General features: G+C 43.3%; 1 protein-coding gene across 10 annotated transcripts in view; it reads right to left on the bottom strand.

Annotated features, from left to right (window-relative positions):
- The window catches only part of RBM33 (RNA binding motif protein 33), a 124,861-nt gene that overhangs the window by 50,096 nt on the left and 58,943 nt on the right, over positions 1–15,822 (bottom strand). For all 10 annotated transcript variants that reach the window (XM_028094666.2, XM_028094667.2, XM_088018591.1 and 7 more), the window contains one exon: positions 10,172–10,230. In XM_028094666.2, coding sequence (XP_027950467.1) covers positions 10,172–10,230 — 59 coding nt within the window. The remainder of the gene's footprint in view (positions 1–10,171; positions 10,231–15,822) is intronic.

Below are 15,822 nucleotides of genomic sequence, written 5' to 3'. Positions count from 1 at the left end.
TGTGAACACAGAGGTCACTTTTTTTTTCCTTTATTTACATAAATTCCAGCCATAAGCTTTAGCCATGTGAAAACGATTGCTAATTGCTTACCTAGTATAAATTTTCAGTCCTTCCTAAGTAATAAAAGGGCAGCATGCCCATCTAAAAGTCCTTGAACTTGTCACAAGGGTAGCTGTGTGACTAGGGTCTGACCAACAAGACTTCACTGGCATCGTGGGATGGGGGTCCCTCAGGAGGCTCCTTAGGGGCTGCCTCGGGTGGTACACACCTTTTGTCCCCATCCTTCCTCCTCTTCTGGCCTGGAATTTGGGGAGAAAAATATATGGGTCCCTGTAACATCACAGAATTGCTATACCAACCCAGAACTTTCTCGTTTTTATTCAAGAAGTAAAGACACTTGGTTTAAGTCATTGTTAAGTGAGTTTTCTGTCACGTGCAGCCTCATTCACATCCTGACCCCGAACAAGTCAAGTACAACACCGTACTTTTCACAAATACGGTGCCAAGAAACAGGCACAACAAACAACTTTCCCTTTAAGGGAAGAAACTCAGGTTTAGAGAGTTAAAAGTGGATTAGCCCACATTCCACTGTCCACACATAACTCAGGACACGAAGCCCCATTTTCAGACTCTTGCTTTATGAAGTTCTCTTTCTGCTGTCACACACTGCTTCTGGCTGTGACCGATGTGTCTTCAGGTAATGCTGAATAAGCCATGGCTCCAGGCTGGCATTCCCCACCTCGGAGGCTCTCCTGATGGGAGCATTCATTTAAGAACTTCTATCATTTCACGGGTATAAAAGATAATAAATTACCAATTCCCTCTATCAAATGCACAATTATTTTAAGACTGTTAGTGAACTGTGAATACATCATTTAACAGAACTTTCACTACTAATTCTTCTGCCTTTTGAAAGAAAAGGCTACCTTAATCCTTTCAACTAATTGCTCTATTTTGCTTTCCTTTATATCCCTTTAAGAGTCTAAAGTAAAAAAATTATCATTCTCATATAATTCTTATACAAACCGCACTCTCATGTGTTCCGCATCCCTTGTTAATTACATGATGTTATCTGTGTTAATCCTACTCAGGAAGAACTGACAACTTCAACCACAAAAAAAAAGATGAGAATTCTGCATAAATTGCTTAGCCCAAAGTTAATCGTATAATGCAGAGAATAAAGAGGCTCTAACAGCTATTGTATGACTTATCAGCTTCCCTAACAGGGTCACTTGGTATATTTTAATAAGACTAATTAAATACCTTAACAATGTCATTGAAACTTCATGAATCTTTCAATGAATTACAGCCTTCCTTTACAGCATGTTTTCATTTATTAATCTCACTTAAAATGCAAAGAACTATATAAGAGACCAACAGACACTTAAGAACGCCTCTCAGTTAATTCTGATTAGACGTGGGTTAAATGCAGAGAATAAAGACCACCAGTGACCCCTGACATAATTAAAATTATGCTCTTCTATCACAATAGTAATCCTCTTATTTTAGTATTTTCATGTATCTTTTTTCTTTCAGATTGTGCCTTGTTTAATACCTACATTTATTCCCTAAAAGGTACTTTTGTACTGGGAGATGCTTTCTAAACACTTTGAAGAAGTACACACCCAGGGCTAAGCGCTGGCTTCCACGGATGGGGCGCACCCCACATGGACGTAAAACACATGACGATAACGGTACCGGCTCCAGCCCTGAAGCCAGGGCACGTGGCACACACTGTAGCCCTGCTCTCGATGAACATACTGAAGCCTATTTATTTCTTATTTCATACGATGAAAAGCCCTTTATCCCTGCACCTTACCCCCCCCTTGCCCTCCCCAAACAACCCCACCCAACCACAGTACCAGCCTGCCCAGCTCTTACTGACACTCATTACTTTTTTTTAGATTTGAATTGCATTTATTTTGTTATGTTATGTTAGTCACCATAGAGTACATCATTAGTTTTTGATGTGATCCACGATCCATTGTTTTCAGGTAACACCCAGTGCTCCACGCAGAACGTGCCCTCCTTAGTACCCATCACCGGGCTGACCCGTCCCCCACCTCCATCTCCTCTAGAACCCTCAGCAGTTTGTTTCTCAGAGTCCACAGTCTCTCGTGGTTCATCTCCCCCTCCGATTTCCCCTCTTCATTTTTCCCTTCCTATCTTTTTTTTTTTTTTTAACATATAATGTATTATTTGTTTCGGAGGTACAGGTCTGTGACAATTCACAGCGCTCACCATAGCACAATCTTAAATACAGTTCGGATCCAATCTGCCAGTTTACTCATGTGCTTTTGAATACTCAGAGAGAAATGGACAGGTACACCATGACTAAGAGACTCGGACTGCCATGGCTGCAACCCCATCTCCTGCACCCAGTTATGTGAACTTGAGCGACTGAATCTTTCCAAGACTCAGTTTCCCCATCTGTAAACTGGAGAAAATGTTCCCTTCACATGGCTGTTGAACACAAGCTCCGAGCAAACTCTAGGACACAGTAAGCACTGTCTCCTTTCCCAATGATTTTCAACAGTACGTGCTCGAAGAAGACTATTTCCTCACTCAAAAAAAGGACAGAGCAGCAGCTCTACCAACTAAGAGCACAGTCTGTTTAAAAATTCTCATCTGTGAATACACCCACCACATGACCCACAATCCCCACTCCTAGCTATTTAGTGACAACTACATTCATACAGAAAACGATGCACACGTTTATACCAACTTTATTCATAAGAGCCAAAGACTAGAAATAACCCAAATGTCCACATGGTGAATGGATAAACAGACTGTGGTACATCCATAAGGCAGAATAATACTTGCCAATAAAAAAAGATGAGCCACTTACAGGTGCAACATATTGGATGAAAGAATCTCAAGAGCACTGTGGCAAAGGAAAGAAGCCAGATTCAAACCAAACATGCCCCAGCAGTCCAGGACAGGATTTCAGCGACAAAAAACCGATCTGGCTGCCAGGGGCTGGGACGGGGAGAGGAGTGACCACAGAAGGGCAGCGTGAGGAAGCCCTTCGGGAGGCAGGACTGCTCTCAACATCTTAATTGTAGTGGTTACACAGCCGTGTGTACTTGTGAATTTTCACAGGCTTGTGCATCAAAAGGACCAAATCGTAAAAAAGTTTTTTAAGTTTCTAATCTTTTGGAAGAAGTGCTTTCCAGTCCTTTATAATAAAATAGGACCTCTTTCAAAGTTTATCTTAAAAATGCATTTTAACAGACCTATAGGGTCTTCAGAAACGCCAGAGAAAGCAAGTATTAAAGATAAAAATTGGTGTGCTTTGCAGGATACATCAGCAAAAACAGGCCATAAAGATTTTCTTGGCACATACAGGAGGTTCTGAGAGTTTGACAATCTGTATTATCATCAATCCTGCACTGGCTGGATTGTTACATTACAGATTAGGGTAAACTGCACTCAAGAGTTTTAGTCTACTATTTAGGAAAGGATGCATGAAAGGTTTTCATTTCAACCTAACAGTTTTACTTAGCCAAAGACTCAACATGACAGTTTAGCACACACTTCTAGAAGGTAGCTTTTATAATGTGGCCTACTGGCTCACCTACTGTACAAGAAACCCACTTCATGTAATTTCAGTCAGGAGTCCCAAGGCTCGGAGTTACGTGTGCAGACTCCCACCCAGCCGATCTCTACCCGGCACACACAACGTGCGCTGGCAGGACGGCGAGTCAAGTCAACGGGGCGCTGAATCTCATAACCACCACACTTAATAGCTGTTACCACAGTGTTTAGCTGTTCCTGTTACTGCTGCAGATGGGAATTCATTGATATGATTAAATTTGATGGTATGATAATATATGGTAATCACAATTAATCAGAAACCCACTAGCAAATGGAGGATGTTGGGTATTATGTCACCTGCATTTTAAACTGCATTCTCTCCCCGCAAGCCTGACAATGTTTGACAGCTGGAAGGCTCTCATCCCGTACTCGCCTGCTACTACTGGTAGATCTGATAAGAGAAAAATGCCCATCATTCCTTCCTGATCTTAAGTGCTAATAATTACAAGGCATTGCAGGCAAGTTGTAAAAACAGTTAGGGATTCAAAAGAAAGGCTGGAATAAAGTCTAGATTCACATCTGCAAGGGCTCTAATCAGAAAGAAATGGAATTTGAGGCAGCGATCTCATCAAACATGATTTGCATGAAATGCCATATAAAACACATCCAGGACGTGTCAATCACCACCACCTGATACCATGCACCCGTTCCATGGAAACAGAACACACTCAGACCTACCTGTGAGGTGCTACAGCTACACAGTAAACACAAATGGAAATCTTATTGGGTTAAGCTAAATAATAATGTAATTGCTAAGAAGACTAATTTAAACTTATTAGTCTTTTTTTTAATGTAACTTTTAGTTTTAATTTCAACAAAAATCACTCAGAAATTATTCAGCAGCCAAAGTACTTGGTATTTAACTAGCTACCCTGAAATACCAGCTTTTACCCAGTACATCAATTCAAAATCAATGACTGAACAGGTTTTTAAAATACCCTAAGGGGTCAAGAATCTTCACAACTTGAGTTACTCAGGATTTACCCATATGCTTAAAAATAGCAATTACACCAACACCTAAAACAAATTAGGTTAGCAAAATCTCAAAGCAACACTTTAAAATATTATTAGCCAACATTTTAGTGTTACCTTTTTATGTGGGCAAACTTTAAAAACAATAAACACCTCTTTGAGGATAAATAACGTTAACTGGAAAATATACTTATGGATAAAAACAAGACTTCAAACTTCACGTCAGTGACAAAAACATCAGGGACAGCCTTTATGGAAAAGGAAACCTATCGGACTAACACGTAAAACAAAGAGCATTTGGAAATGAAAACAAAATTCAAACCGACACAAAGAGAGCAACTCAAGTGCAGAAAGGTAAACGAGCCTCCCCACCCCCTGCCTCATAAAAACAAAACAAAGAAAACCACAACTGTTCTGTGAAACTATATTCAAAGGTCTTAACATGAGTGAGGATGCTTCATGAGAGCATGAGGGACAGCAGGTGGTAGATGGCAAGGCCGGACGGAGCACACACAGCGGCCACGGAGGGAGGGAGGGACAGGCCCTCACACAGCACTTAAGGACAGACGCTTACTCCCTGTGCCCATCAGCTCCTCTGAGGACTCACTGTTTAAAGAGCTGAGACATATTTTACATTTGGCAGAGTAATAATGTGATATTAAAAGGAGTATGAAAAGAATTCATTCTCTGATAACGCTATCAATTGTGATACATTTTTGTATTTCAAAGAAAGATTCATAACTCAGACTTGAAAAAATAAAACACCCTGGGAATTAGAGTTTGTGACGAGAAATGTTTTAAAGTACAGCACTAAGAGCTGCATCCACAGTGAAAATTAAATAAACGGATCTAATTCTTAGATACAAACCTAAATCACAAAGCACTTCACCGAATTCGGGGGGGGCGGGGGGGCTCGATGCCAAGAGCTAAAGCAGTATTTTCCAAAAACATCAAACATAAGGATGCTTTTCTTATGATATTTACTACTTTGACATTCAAATCTTTGTCTTAAAAACTGTTTATGCAATTCTCTCAATAAAATTCACCAACAGGAAATAAAAATATTAGTTCTCCTACTATATCACGCATAGCCTAGAATACCATATTTTCATCTAAAATTTGAATTTTTCCAACAATCTTAAGTGATTCTATGAAAAATAGGTTTAATATTAGGTTGCTTAGGCTTCTCTGATTTAGCTTCTGAACTAAAAAACTGGAGGCATTTCCACCTAATACAATTTCTAGGTGTACTAGTTCTAAATTAAGAATTTCTCAAGTTTTCATCAAATTGTCAAACAAAATGGATTTTTAAGAAAGTAAAGCTTAGGGGCGCCTGGGTGGCTCAGTCGTTAAGCGTCTGCCTTCGGCTCACGTCATGATCCCGGGGTCCTGGGATCGAGTCCCACATCGGGCTCCCTGCTCGGCAGGAAGCCTGCTTCTCCCTCGGACCCTCCCCCTGCTTGTGTTCCTGCTCTCGCTCTCCCTCTCTCTGTCAGATAAATAAATAAAATCTTTAAAAAAAAAAAAAAAAAGAAAGAAAGTAGAGCTTACCACTGTTGGGGAAGAGCAGGAAGACCTTAGCATTAATACCAACTAGATACTAATTTCCTAAAATTTGGAAATTTAGTGGTACTTGTACTGACTGCCTTTTTTACTCTTTAGTCAGATGGGTAGAGCTGAATTTCTGTACACTTAAGTGAGCGTGATGTAATTCTCCAGAGCAAATTCACATATGTATCATTGAAAACAAGTAAAAAACTAAATTACATACCCCTTTCTCCAAACTACTCATTTTATGTAGGGTTCATCATGGAGTCTGAGTCAGTAGACGTCCTTCTCACACAAAAGGATGTGAATTACAGAAATGTACTAAGCAAAGTGAAGTTCACTGCAATCCTGTCTTTCCCCAGCCTAAGCTCCGTTAATGAATCCCCACTGCTCCTAGGATAGGTGAAGCTGTTGCCGACAGCTTCAGGAGTCCCTGATCTATGTCTGCAGATCAGCTTCTGTACAGAGTCCTACTCGCCCTGTGCCCAGTAGAGCTGGCCTAGCCCTGGGCCTTGTGCACAAAGTGCAGATAAACAGCAGTTGAATAAGTGGCACAGAAAATTAGTACTGAGAGATCTTGCTCCAAGACTGCAGTGAACTTCACTTTGCTCAACAGATCAGTATAATTCACATCTGTTTGTGTGCCAAGGAAGACTACTGATTCGAGCAGACTCCATGATCATTCTGAAATTAGGCTTCCTAACGTGAATGTTTTATCAGTCTGGGAGTCATCTTACAAAGCAAAATTCAGTTTAGCGAAAGTAACAGGCAGACCCCAGGGCAAACTGCCATCAATAAGGAATCTCCAAGGGTCTTTGTTAAAACACAGCAACACTATCCCCACTAGTTTTATAATTTTACTCAGGCCAAAACTGGCTTCACTGAACTATGCTAGTCTGTTTTATGGTTTAGGACCAGCACTAGGCAGAAGCACTTGGCATGAAGGAGAAACTCACATGCTCACAAAACTACATTTACACTGACAGCAACCAAGTTCAACCTAGTAGAAAAGGAAAAAACAGTAATAAAGATCTGGTCTATGTAAAATAACAGGAGATGGCCCAAAGTGGGTCCCCTTTCTTAATGATATTTTAATGCACTTTTTAAAACACACTACCTTTTTTGTGTTTTTTTTAAAAAAAGAAATTTTTACGTCATCTCTACGCCCACCGTGGGGCTCCAACTCACAACCCCAAGAGCAGAAGCTGCATGCTACACTGACTGAGCCCGCCGGGCACCCCCAGCTCACGTCTATTTTTTAAAAAATAGATTCCACATCTGATTACGTTCTTTAAGGAAGACCGACTACAGATATAAGTAGAGCACTGCACTTTTAAGACCACAGGTACACTGTAACTGCAGCTTAAGATCCAGCATTTAGGACTTAACAAAAGGTACAAGACGTGTAAGACAGCGACAGACAAGTGAGCTCCTTGTCTCCTACCGCAGCACCAACTTCTGTGTAGCCCAGCCACCTCGTGCCAGCTGCACATACTGCCCATCTCAAAAATAACAACAAAACCAGACATCACACCTTGCAGAAAACTCTTCCAAAAGCAGTTCAACAGTGTTTACTATCCCCAGAGGACTATATAACTTAAAAATAAGTTCACAATTTCAGGGTGCGTGGCTGGCTCCATCAGTGGAGTGTGTAACTTGGTCTCAGAGTTGTGCATTCGAGCCCCACGCCGTGTGTAGAGACTACTTAAACGTAAAATTAAAAAAAATAAAACAAAATAGCAAGTTCAATTTCTCAAAGAAATATTCTTTTAAGGCGCCAGGGTGGCTCAGCAAGTTAAGCATCTGACTCTGGATTTCAGTTAAGGTCATGATCTCAGGGTCGTGGGATTGAGCCCTGTGTCAGGCTCTGTGCTCAGTGGGGACTCTGCTGCTTTCTCTCTCTCTCTCCCTTTGCCCACCCCGCCCTGGGCACAGGGCAAGTAGGACTCTGTACAGCGGGGTGGGCAAAGGGAGAGAGAGAGAGAGAAAAACCATGCTCTCTAAAATAAATAAACCTTTAAAAAAAGAGAGAGAGAGAGAGAGAGAGAAAGAAAAGAAACTTTCTTCTATGATCCCCTTATCCTCCAGTATTATGTGGTTTGCTTCTTTATCTAGGATTAGACAAAATTATATTTGCAGAATGGAAAAATAGAAGTAGATGAAAATTACAAATGATTAATTATTAAACACATTTTTATAAAAATATCAAGTACATACAAAACTGCTTTGTTTTTCTTAAACTACAGTTGGTTTTCACATCAAATTTTATCTCCATAATGCAAACAAAACACAAAAATAAAGTCTAATAATGATTATAACACAGCTGCTTACATTTCTGAAAAACAGCAAAAAGTACTTAAAATATCAGAACTTAAAATACAGTAACTAGCGGGGCGCCTGGGTGGCTCAGTCGTTAAGCGTCTGCCTTCGGCTCAGGTCATGATCCCAGGGTCCTGGGATCGAGTCCCACATCGGGCTCCCTGCTCGGCGGGGAGCCTGCTTCTCCCTCTCCCACTCCCCCTGCTTGTGCTCTCTCTCTCGCTGTCTCTCTCTGTCAAATAAATAAATAAAATCTTAAAAAAAAAAAAAAATACAGTAACTAGCAGTTAAACTACTCCACCAGAAAAAATGTATCTAACAAACAACTAAATCACATGTGCTTATCACTGGACCATGCAATTAATAAACCCTCGCTGTTATAACAAGTGCTTTGAACAGAGAACTGTACTCAATAAATACCACTTAATTTAAAAAACCTAGTTTTTAAGTACACTTCATAAGTAATTTAAAGGAAAAATTAGTTAATATGAGGTAATAAAACCATTCAGAATCAGTTTTAGAAAACATATTATAATTCATAAATAACTACAAATCAAAGACGTTTCTAAAAAATACTCTGAACTTTAAATCCAATACTGATTTTATTTTTGAATAATCATCTGACTATACACCTAGAGCCTTCATTAAAACTTCCTTGCTAAATGCCTTAAAATAAATAAGCTATCTACTTAAGTGTCAAAGCTAGGGTCAAACAGTCTTTTAGATATTTCCTGAAATCAGAGATTATTCAGTCTCAACAAAACTTTATCTGTTTTACATAAAAATGATACTAAAATTTTATGATCTGGTCCATTTTTTTTTTCAACACTATAAAAAGAACATGTCCTCACTGATTTAACAAAACCAAGAACTAATAATAAATCTAACCCCAAACTCAAAAAAAAAAAGAAATTTATTTAAACAGGTACAACTATTTAATAGACATTTTTCTTCTAGTTAAAATGTATTAGAAGAATGGATAAAGTGAAGGAAAGCATACCAAAGTATGGAGGGGGCAGAATCTGTACTTTCTTGTAAAGATACTTTAAAGAGAAAACCTTCATTTTAAACTATAAAACCAATAGCTCATTAAGACTTTTGAGGTTTGGTTGTCCGCCTTTTTTTTTAAGCAAGTAGAGATCACTTTGTTTTTTTTTAAAGATTGATTTATTTATTTGAGAGACAGCATGCATGAGCACTGGGGGGGGGGGGTGCAAAGGGAGAGAGAATCCTAAGGCTGAGTGCAGAGTCCAATACAGGGCTCAATCCCAGGACCCTGAGATCATGACCTGAGCTGAAACCAAGGGTCAGACGCTTAACCAACTGTGCTACCCGGGCACCCCGAGAATTCATTATTATTCCCTAGAATTTCACACACATACCCACATGTACACAAATTCACACGTGCATGCGTGCACGCACACATGATAATAAAGCAAGGCCCTTTCTCACTTAACGTACGGCAATAATGAAATCAAAATTCATACTCTTTAAGATAAAAGGCGCTGTATGATCCTGATTCAACACTTTCACAGTTAAACAAAATTAATTCCATTCTCAAAAATCCACTGACCTTAAGCTTTTAACAAACATTTTCCACTGCAAAAATTATTGTCAATATTTACAAATCTTTAAACTTATATTTAGTTGGAACCACTTGTATTTGCTGTATTAATATTTCTTAGTAAATATATGCTCATCCCTATCAGAGCAGAAGGAGCAGCTGCTACTCACTGGGAATCTCTGGGGCCCCACAGCAGGTCTCGGCTGGCTCGGGACTGGCAGCAAGGGCACTAGGAAGAAAACACCTTAGGTTACAAACACCGTTTACTTCAAAAACAAACCCACTGAGAAAGGAACACAGTATGTTAAGTTTAATATAAAATATATACCATGTGTAAAATACATGTAATATATTAAGTTTACACTTAACCTAAATCCCATACAAGGGAAGGGGAGAGCAGAAGGCTTGCCAGCGTACAAAGGCATATGCAGAAGCTGAAATTTCAGCAGGGAATTCCTATTTAGAACTAAAATGTTTTGCAATAAAAAAAGAGCTTACTCCTCTAAAATAAAAATGGCCTTAAGTTTCACATTCATCACCCAGTTATCCAGACTATCTACTCCAGTTATGGTTTCTGACTCCAATCAAATACAAATTTAAATCTCAATCTTCTAGAATCATGGGGGGGGGGGGGAACACACATACCCTTGGTAGTGTTACAAAGAACAATCTACTATGCCAAGACTTTCGGTTTGGTTTTGTTTTTAAACAAGCAGAACTCCAATCCATCTACCGGAAGAACACAAAAATCATAATTTTAAAACAGACATTTTATACTAGGGAAGAAGCCACATGTTAGTTTTATACCCTGGGGCTAAATAAGGTATGCTCAAGTTACTTAAAACATATGCATTGTACTGATCTAGATTTTGGAGGGAAAAAAACAACAACAAAAACAAACCACCACCCCCCTAGGGACTGCTACAGGTGGTACGTTGTTATCTTTCATTAAAACGTGCTGCCAGATGCATGTAGGAAGCTCTCAGGTGGTCAGGTATTACGGGCTGAACTGAGGCCCCCTCCCAAATGTGTATGCTGAAGTCCCAACCCCCAGTCCCTCAGAACAGGACTGGACTTGGGCTACAGACCTTCAAAGAGGTGATTACAGTAAAATAAGGTCATGTGGGTGGGCCCTGATCCAGTGTGACTGGTGTCCTTATAAAGATTAGAAACAGACATGCACAGAGAACAACCAGCCACATGATACAGAGAAAATAAAAAATAATAATATCACATACCAAACTTTTAATTTAAAAAATGTCTGGTGAATAAGAAATAGAAAAATTATACAGCTTAAAGGTTAAAATTACTTTAAAAACAGAACACTAAGATAAATTTTATTTACTATAGGTACTCAAGGAACTCTAGACATCAAGCCTTATAATGAGGGTCAAACTTCCTCAGGTTCAATTTAAAGTGACTGTTTTTAGAGCAGAGTCACGACCCATCAAACACAAGGTGTGGCTAAAAGAAACTTACCTGGATAAAATGTAAAATGGCAGAAGTCCTGAGAGAGAGAGAGAGAGAGAGAGAGAGAGAGAGAGAGCGCGCGCGCACACGCGAGAGCGAGCCTAATCCAGTAAGTCGAAATTTCAGAATGAGGTCAATTTGAGAGACTTTACATAGAACAGGATCCAGCCCCCAAGCCTATACAGCCTCCTAAAAGGCACTGGGGGAGGGGGAGGAGTTCATCAATTTATCTGAAGCAAAACAGTAGATTGTGAAGTGGAGAAACAATTAGAGTATCTCTGACCTCAAAAGATTGTAACGAAAGCGAAGGAGAAATAAACTACATATTAAACAATATAAAGGTGATGGTTTTTAAATTAAGTACCAAATATAAAGTACCCAGACATTCAAGACTATGTGCCACTAATTTTTAAACTTGGCATTTAAACATCAATTCCTGTCAGAAACCTCAAATACAACAAAAAGATTAAAAAAAAAAAACAGGTCTCTTTAACTGGGGGGAATGAGAGCAAGAAAGCTAGGCGCGATCTCTGGGAAGGAATCTGATTATAATTAACAGATTTCTTACACAGAAGCCTCTGGTTAGTTGGCTTGCTTTTCTTTTCTTTTTTAAAGTAAACCGTGAAAAGCAACAAAAAAGAAAAGAAGGGAAAAAGAACGAAAGTTGACAAACGAGAGCACCTAAGGACAGTGTGAGAGGGGCAGATCAGAACTCCAGCCGGGAGAGAGGGCCTCGGTCAGACTGCCAAAGCCTCTGCCAAGTGTCCCTCGGGAGCTCTGCAGTCTCCCGGGCTTGTGAGCAGGGGACACTTCCAACTAGCTGCCTTCCTCTGCGCCGTGAGCAGAGGAATTGGATACTTGTAATGGTAACACACCATTCTAGCCGAACCCTGTACTAGGAATATTTGATATTCAACATTTATCTTTCTGTTGTTCCATGTATTTAATGGACTAAACTGAGTAAGTTTTTAATTCATTACAACAGTTTAATACGGAAAAATCTAGAAAACAAGTTAAATTTCCATCAAAACTGGTTAATTATAATATGATGGAACCCTCTTCATCCTTGAAAACGTGTGCCATCAGGAAGAGACGTGCTTACGCGGCTACTTTTTAAAAAACATTTTCATGTACCTTTCAACGGCCTGTGGCTCTGAGACCCTGGGGCCTCAGACACCCTCTGCACAGGAGACACGCAGACACCGGCAGCCTCCCTCAGGAAGAGCTCGCTCGTTTACTATGGACACTTGACTCTTCAACGGCGCCCTGCGTGTACAACCAGGCAGGACAGGGCTGCGCTCCCTCCCGCATCAGCCTAGCTCAAGATCAAAGGTACGCCAACGAGAAGGAACGTGGGCTCTGTAGCAGCCAGCTTCATGGTGAAAAATCACTGAGCCGGTTCGAAGAGTGTAAAAACTATTGTCAGAGAGCTGATCTTACATTTACTGAACGATGAGCTTTGCGGCGCAAGGCCTGCATTCTCTGTCAGGCTGCTGACTTTTTGTTAAGGCACACAGTTTTCATATCTGGAAGACGTCCTGGGGTTTCCCTGGAGCTTTCCCACTCTGGACTTCTAATACTATTTGTTTGTATTAGGCTACAGGAAGTCCGCACGCCCTACCAACTGCCAGTTTTCCATTCCGTGTTTATGAGGAAATACACAGTAACAGATGCTGACCTCAGTAAAATTTCTCTGAAAACCAACACCGACTGCAGGTGCCCGTCCTGGGAAGCCACTGTGGCCAGGGCCCCTCTCATGTGGGGGTTCGTGCATCCCGCAGCTGCTGCGGGAGACACAGGCCGGGCGCCACTCACTGGACGACGGCAGGGAGCGCGGCAGCCGCACTGCGTGCCTCAGGAGCGCAGAGCCCCGGCGGAGGAGGAGGCCAGCAAGAGATTCCAGTAGGAGGTGGGGACAGGTGGAGACTGCCCCGGGCGGGGGGGGGGGGGGGGGGGCGGTCGGGACCCGCTCTGCCTCTGCCTCCCAGGTGTGTAAAACAGGAGCGGTCTCCCGGAACACGCCCGAGGCCAGCCCGCCGCCATCACCCTCCCAGATGTGCTCCAAGGGCACAGCTCGGTCTCAGAGTGCCTCCACCCACACTTCAAGTCCCATCTCCGGCTTCTCCCCAACTTCTGCAACTATGGGATTCCAGGTTCAGTGTCAGCGGAGCCCATGGGGGCCTCAGCCACCCTCTTCTTGCTCAAAGGGAAACCGAACGCTCCCAAAGAGGAGGCTGTTTTCCTCCTGCCGGCTCTGCAGGTGGGCCGGAGGCCCTCAGGGCTGTCAGTGCTGTTTCAGACCCCAGCTCTGGCTCTCGCGTCACCCGATGGGTCACGCCTACCCCCAGTGGCTGTCCGTCTACTGGCCCAACTGCGGCTCTCGCGCCCCAGAGTTCAGCTCCTGTCTGACCACTGTCTCCAGCCCTGTCTTTAGTCTTCACAGAGACCATGCTTCCCGGCCTCCTGGGTCCCTGACTACCGTCCTCCATCCCTCTGCGGCCACGTCCAAGACCTGGCCGTCGTCAGTGACCCACGTTTCCACAATCTCTATGCAGCTCCCTTTGACCTCGCCACCTCACTCTCTCCCAGTGACCGCTCCTCCTTTTCACCTGTGACAAGCAATGCCACTGCTACTGCTGTCAACACCTGGATTCTGGCAAATGCAAAACTGTGTCCATCCCACATACCCACGCTGTGATCTGATGCCAAGTTCACCACCACACAGCTCAAGGGGGCTTCAACACAGCCTACTGTCCCCCGCCAGCCCATCCACTCCCCTACACGGAGACTCCATACCTTCTCTCCCCTCCTCAGACCTGCAACACTCCCCCTCCCCTGTGTCCCGCCATGCACAGCCCTGCCGCTGGGAGCCTCCCAGCGAGGACCAGTTCCACCGCTGGGAGCCAGGTCCCAGCGAGGACCAGTTCCACCGCTGGGAGCCAGGTCCTGGCGAGGACCAGTTCCCCCTCGCCTGCATCCATGAGTTCTCTCCTCCTCAAGGAGCTGCTGGTGTTCCCATCTGGAAATAAGAAATTTTCTCTCAAGCCCACTTCCTCCCACCCATTACCATCCAACTTCTGTTTTAGCAAAACACCTTCAAAGACCATCAATGCAATGCCCTCCCATTTCCATGCCCCCAGTCTCTCCCCCGCCCACCTAAGTGAGGCAGGCACCTTCCCCGATACCACAACCACCTGTCAAAATCCCCAAGGCCCCTCCGCTAAGGGCAGTTGTCAGCCTGCAGTCCACCCACCGCCCTGTCCGAAGAGGCCACTTTCCTCCGCGACTTGCCCCCCACAACTCTTTCGGCTTCCTCCTTCCTGCCCCCTGCAGGGCACCCAGCTGTCCAGGCTCCAGGCCTCAGGCTCTCCCTACACTTTCACTTCCCTCCTTTGGGGCTCTCACTGGGTGCAGGCCCTAGACTTGCCTGTGTGCCAACCACCCCACAACTTGTACTTGAGCCTAGACCCCCCTCGTCTGAACTCTTACTACCTGTATACCAGACACCTCCACCCACAGGTCTCGCTGGCACCTAAAATGTAGCACATCCGGAACAGAACTTCGGGCCTTCCCCCCGCAAAAATTAGTCTCCCCATCACAAGTGGCGGCAAGTCCATCCTTCAAATGCTAGACCCCCTTGTCATCATTCCTGCCTTCTCCCTCCCACACACCCATCCAGTCCATCACCACATCCTGCTGGGTCTGTGCTCAACTCTATCTAGCATCTGACGGCTTTCCACCATCACTGCCACCACCCCAGTCTGAGCCACTACCATGTGCTGCCCGCACGAGTGTCCTCTTCCCCGGCCCAACGCCGGCTTCCACCCTGGCCCCTAGAGCCCATTCCCAAAAGGGCAGCAAGAATGACCCTTTTAAGAGAGAAACCGGATCACGTCTCTCCTTGAACTCCTCCAGTCACAGCCCATTTTGCTCAGAGGAAAAGCCATGGCTCTTAGAAGGGCTTGAGGTCTTACGTGACGCAGGTCCCATGCTTCCTCTCTGCTCTTATCATTCCACTTATGTCATCTTTTTGGTTTCTGGAACACTCAAGGCATGGTCTCACCGTCTCTTGCTGATCCCTCTGCCTGGGATACTCTCCCCTGAAACAGTGACATCCCTGGCTCCGCAACCTCCTCCAACTCTGACATCTACAACAAGTCCCACCCTCGTCTCCCAAGTTACACAGTCGACCCCAGGCCCTTGCTCTGCTCTCTCTCTGTCCGCTAACAGGCTGCACACATTCTTCCTGTGACATCTCTTGCTCACTGCCCGTCTCTGCCAGGAAGCAAGGTCACCACTGCAGAAAGCTTTATCTGTTGTTTGTCAGCAATGTACTTCAAACACCAGAGAC

Source organism: Eumetopias jubatus, unplaced genomic scaffold (genome assembly GCF_037043125.1).
Source record: "Eumetopias jubatus isolate StellerSeaLion01/CBP00866 unplaced genomic scaffold, mEumJub1_p1.0 scaffold_14, whole genome shotgun sequence".
NCBI classification, from domain to species: domain Eukaryota; kingdom Metazoa; phylum Chordata; class Mammalia; order Carnivora; family Otariidae; genus Eumetopias; species Eumetopias jubatus.
Note: the sequence above shows the minus strand (reverse complement) of the source record. Positions and strands in the feature narration are given on the sequence as shown.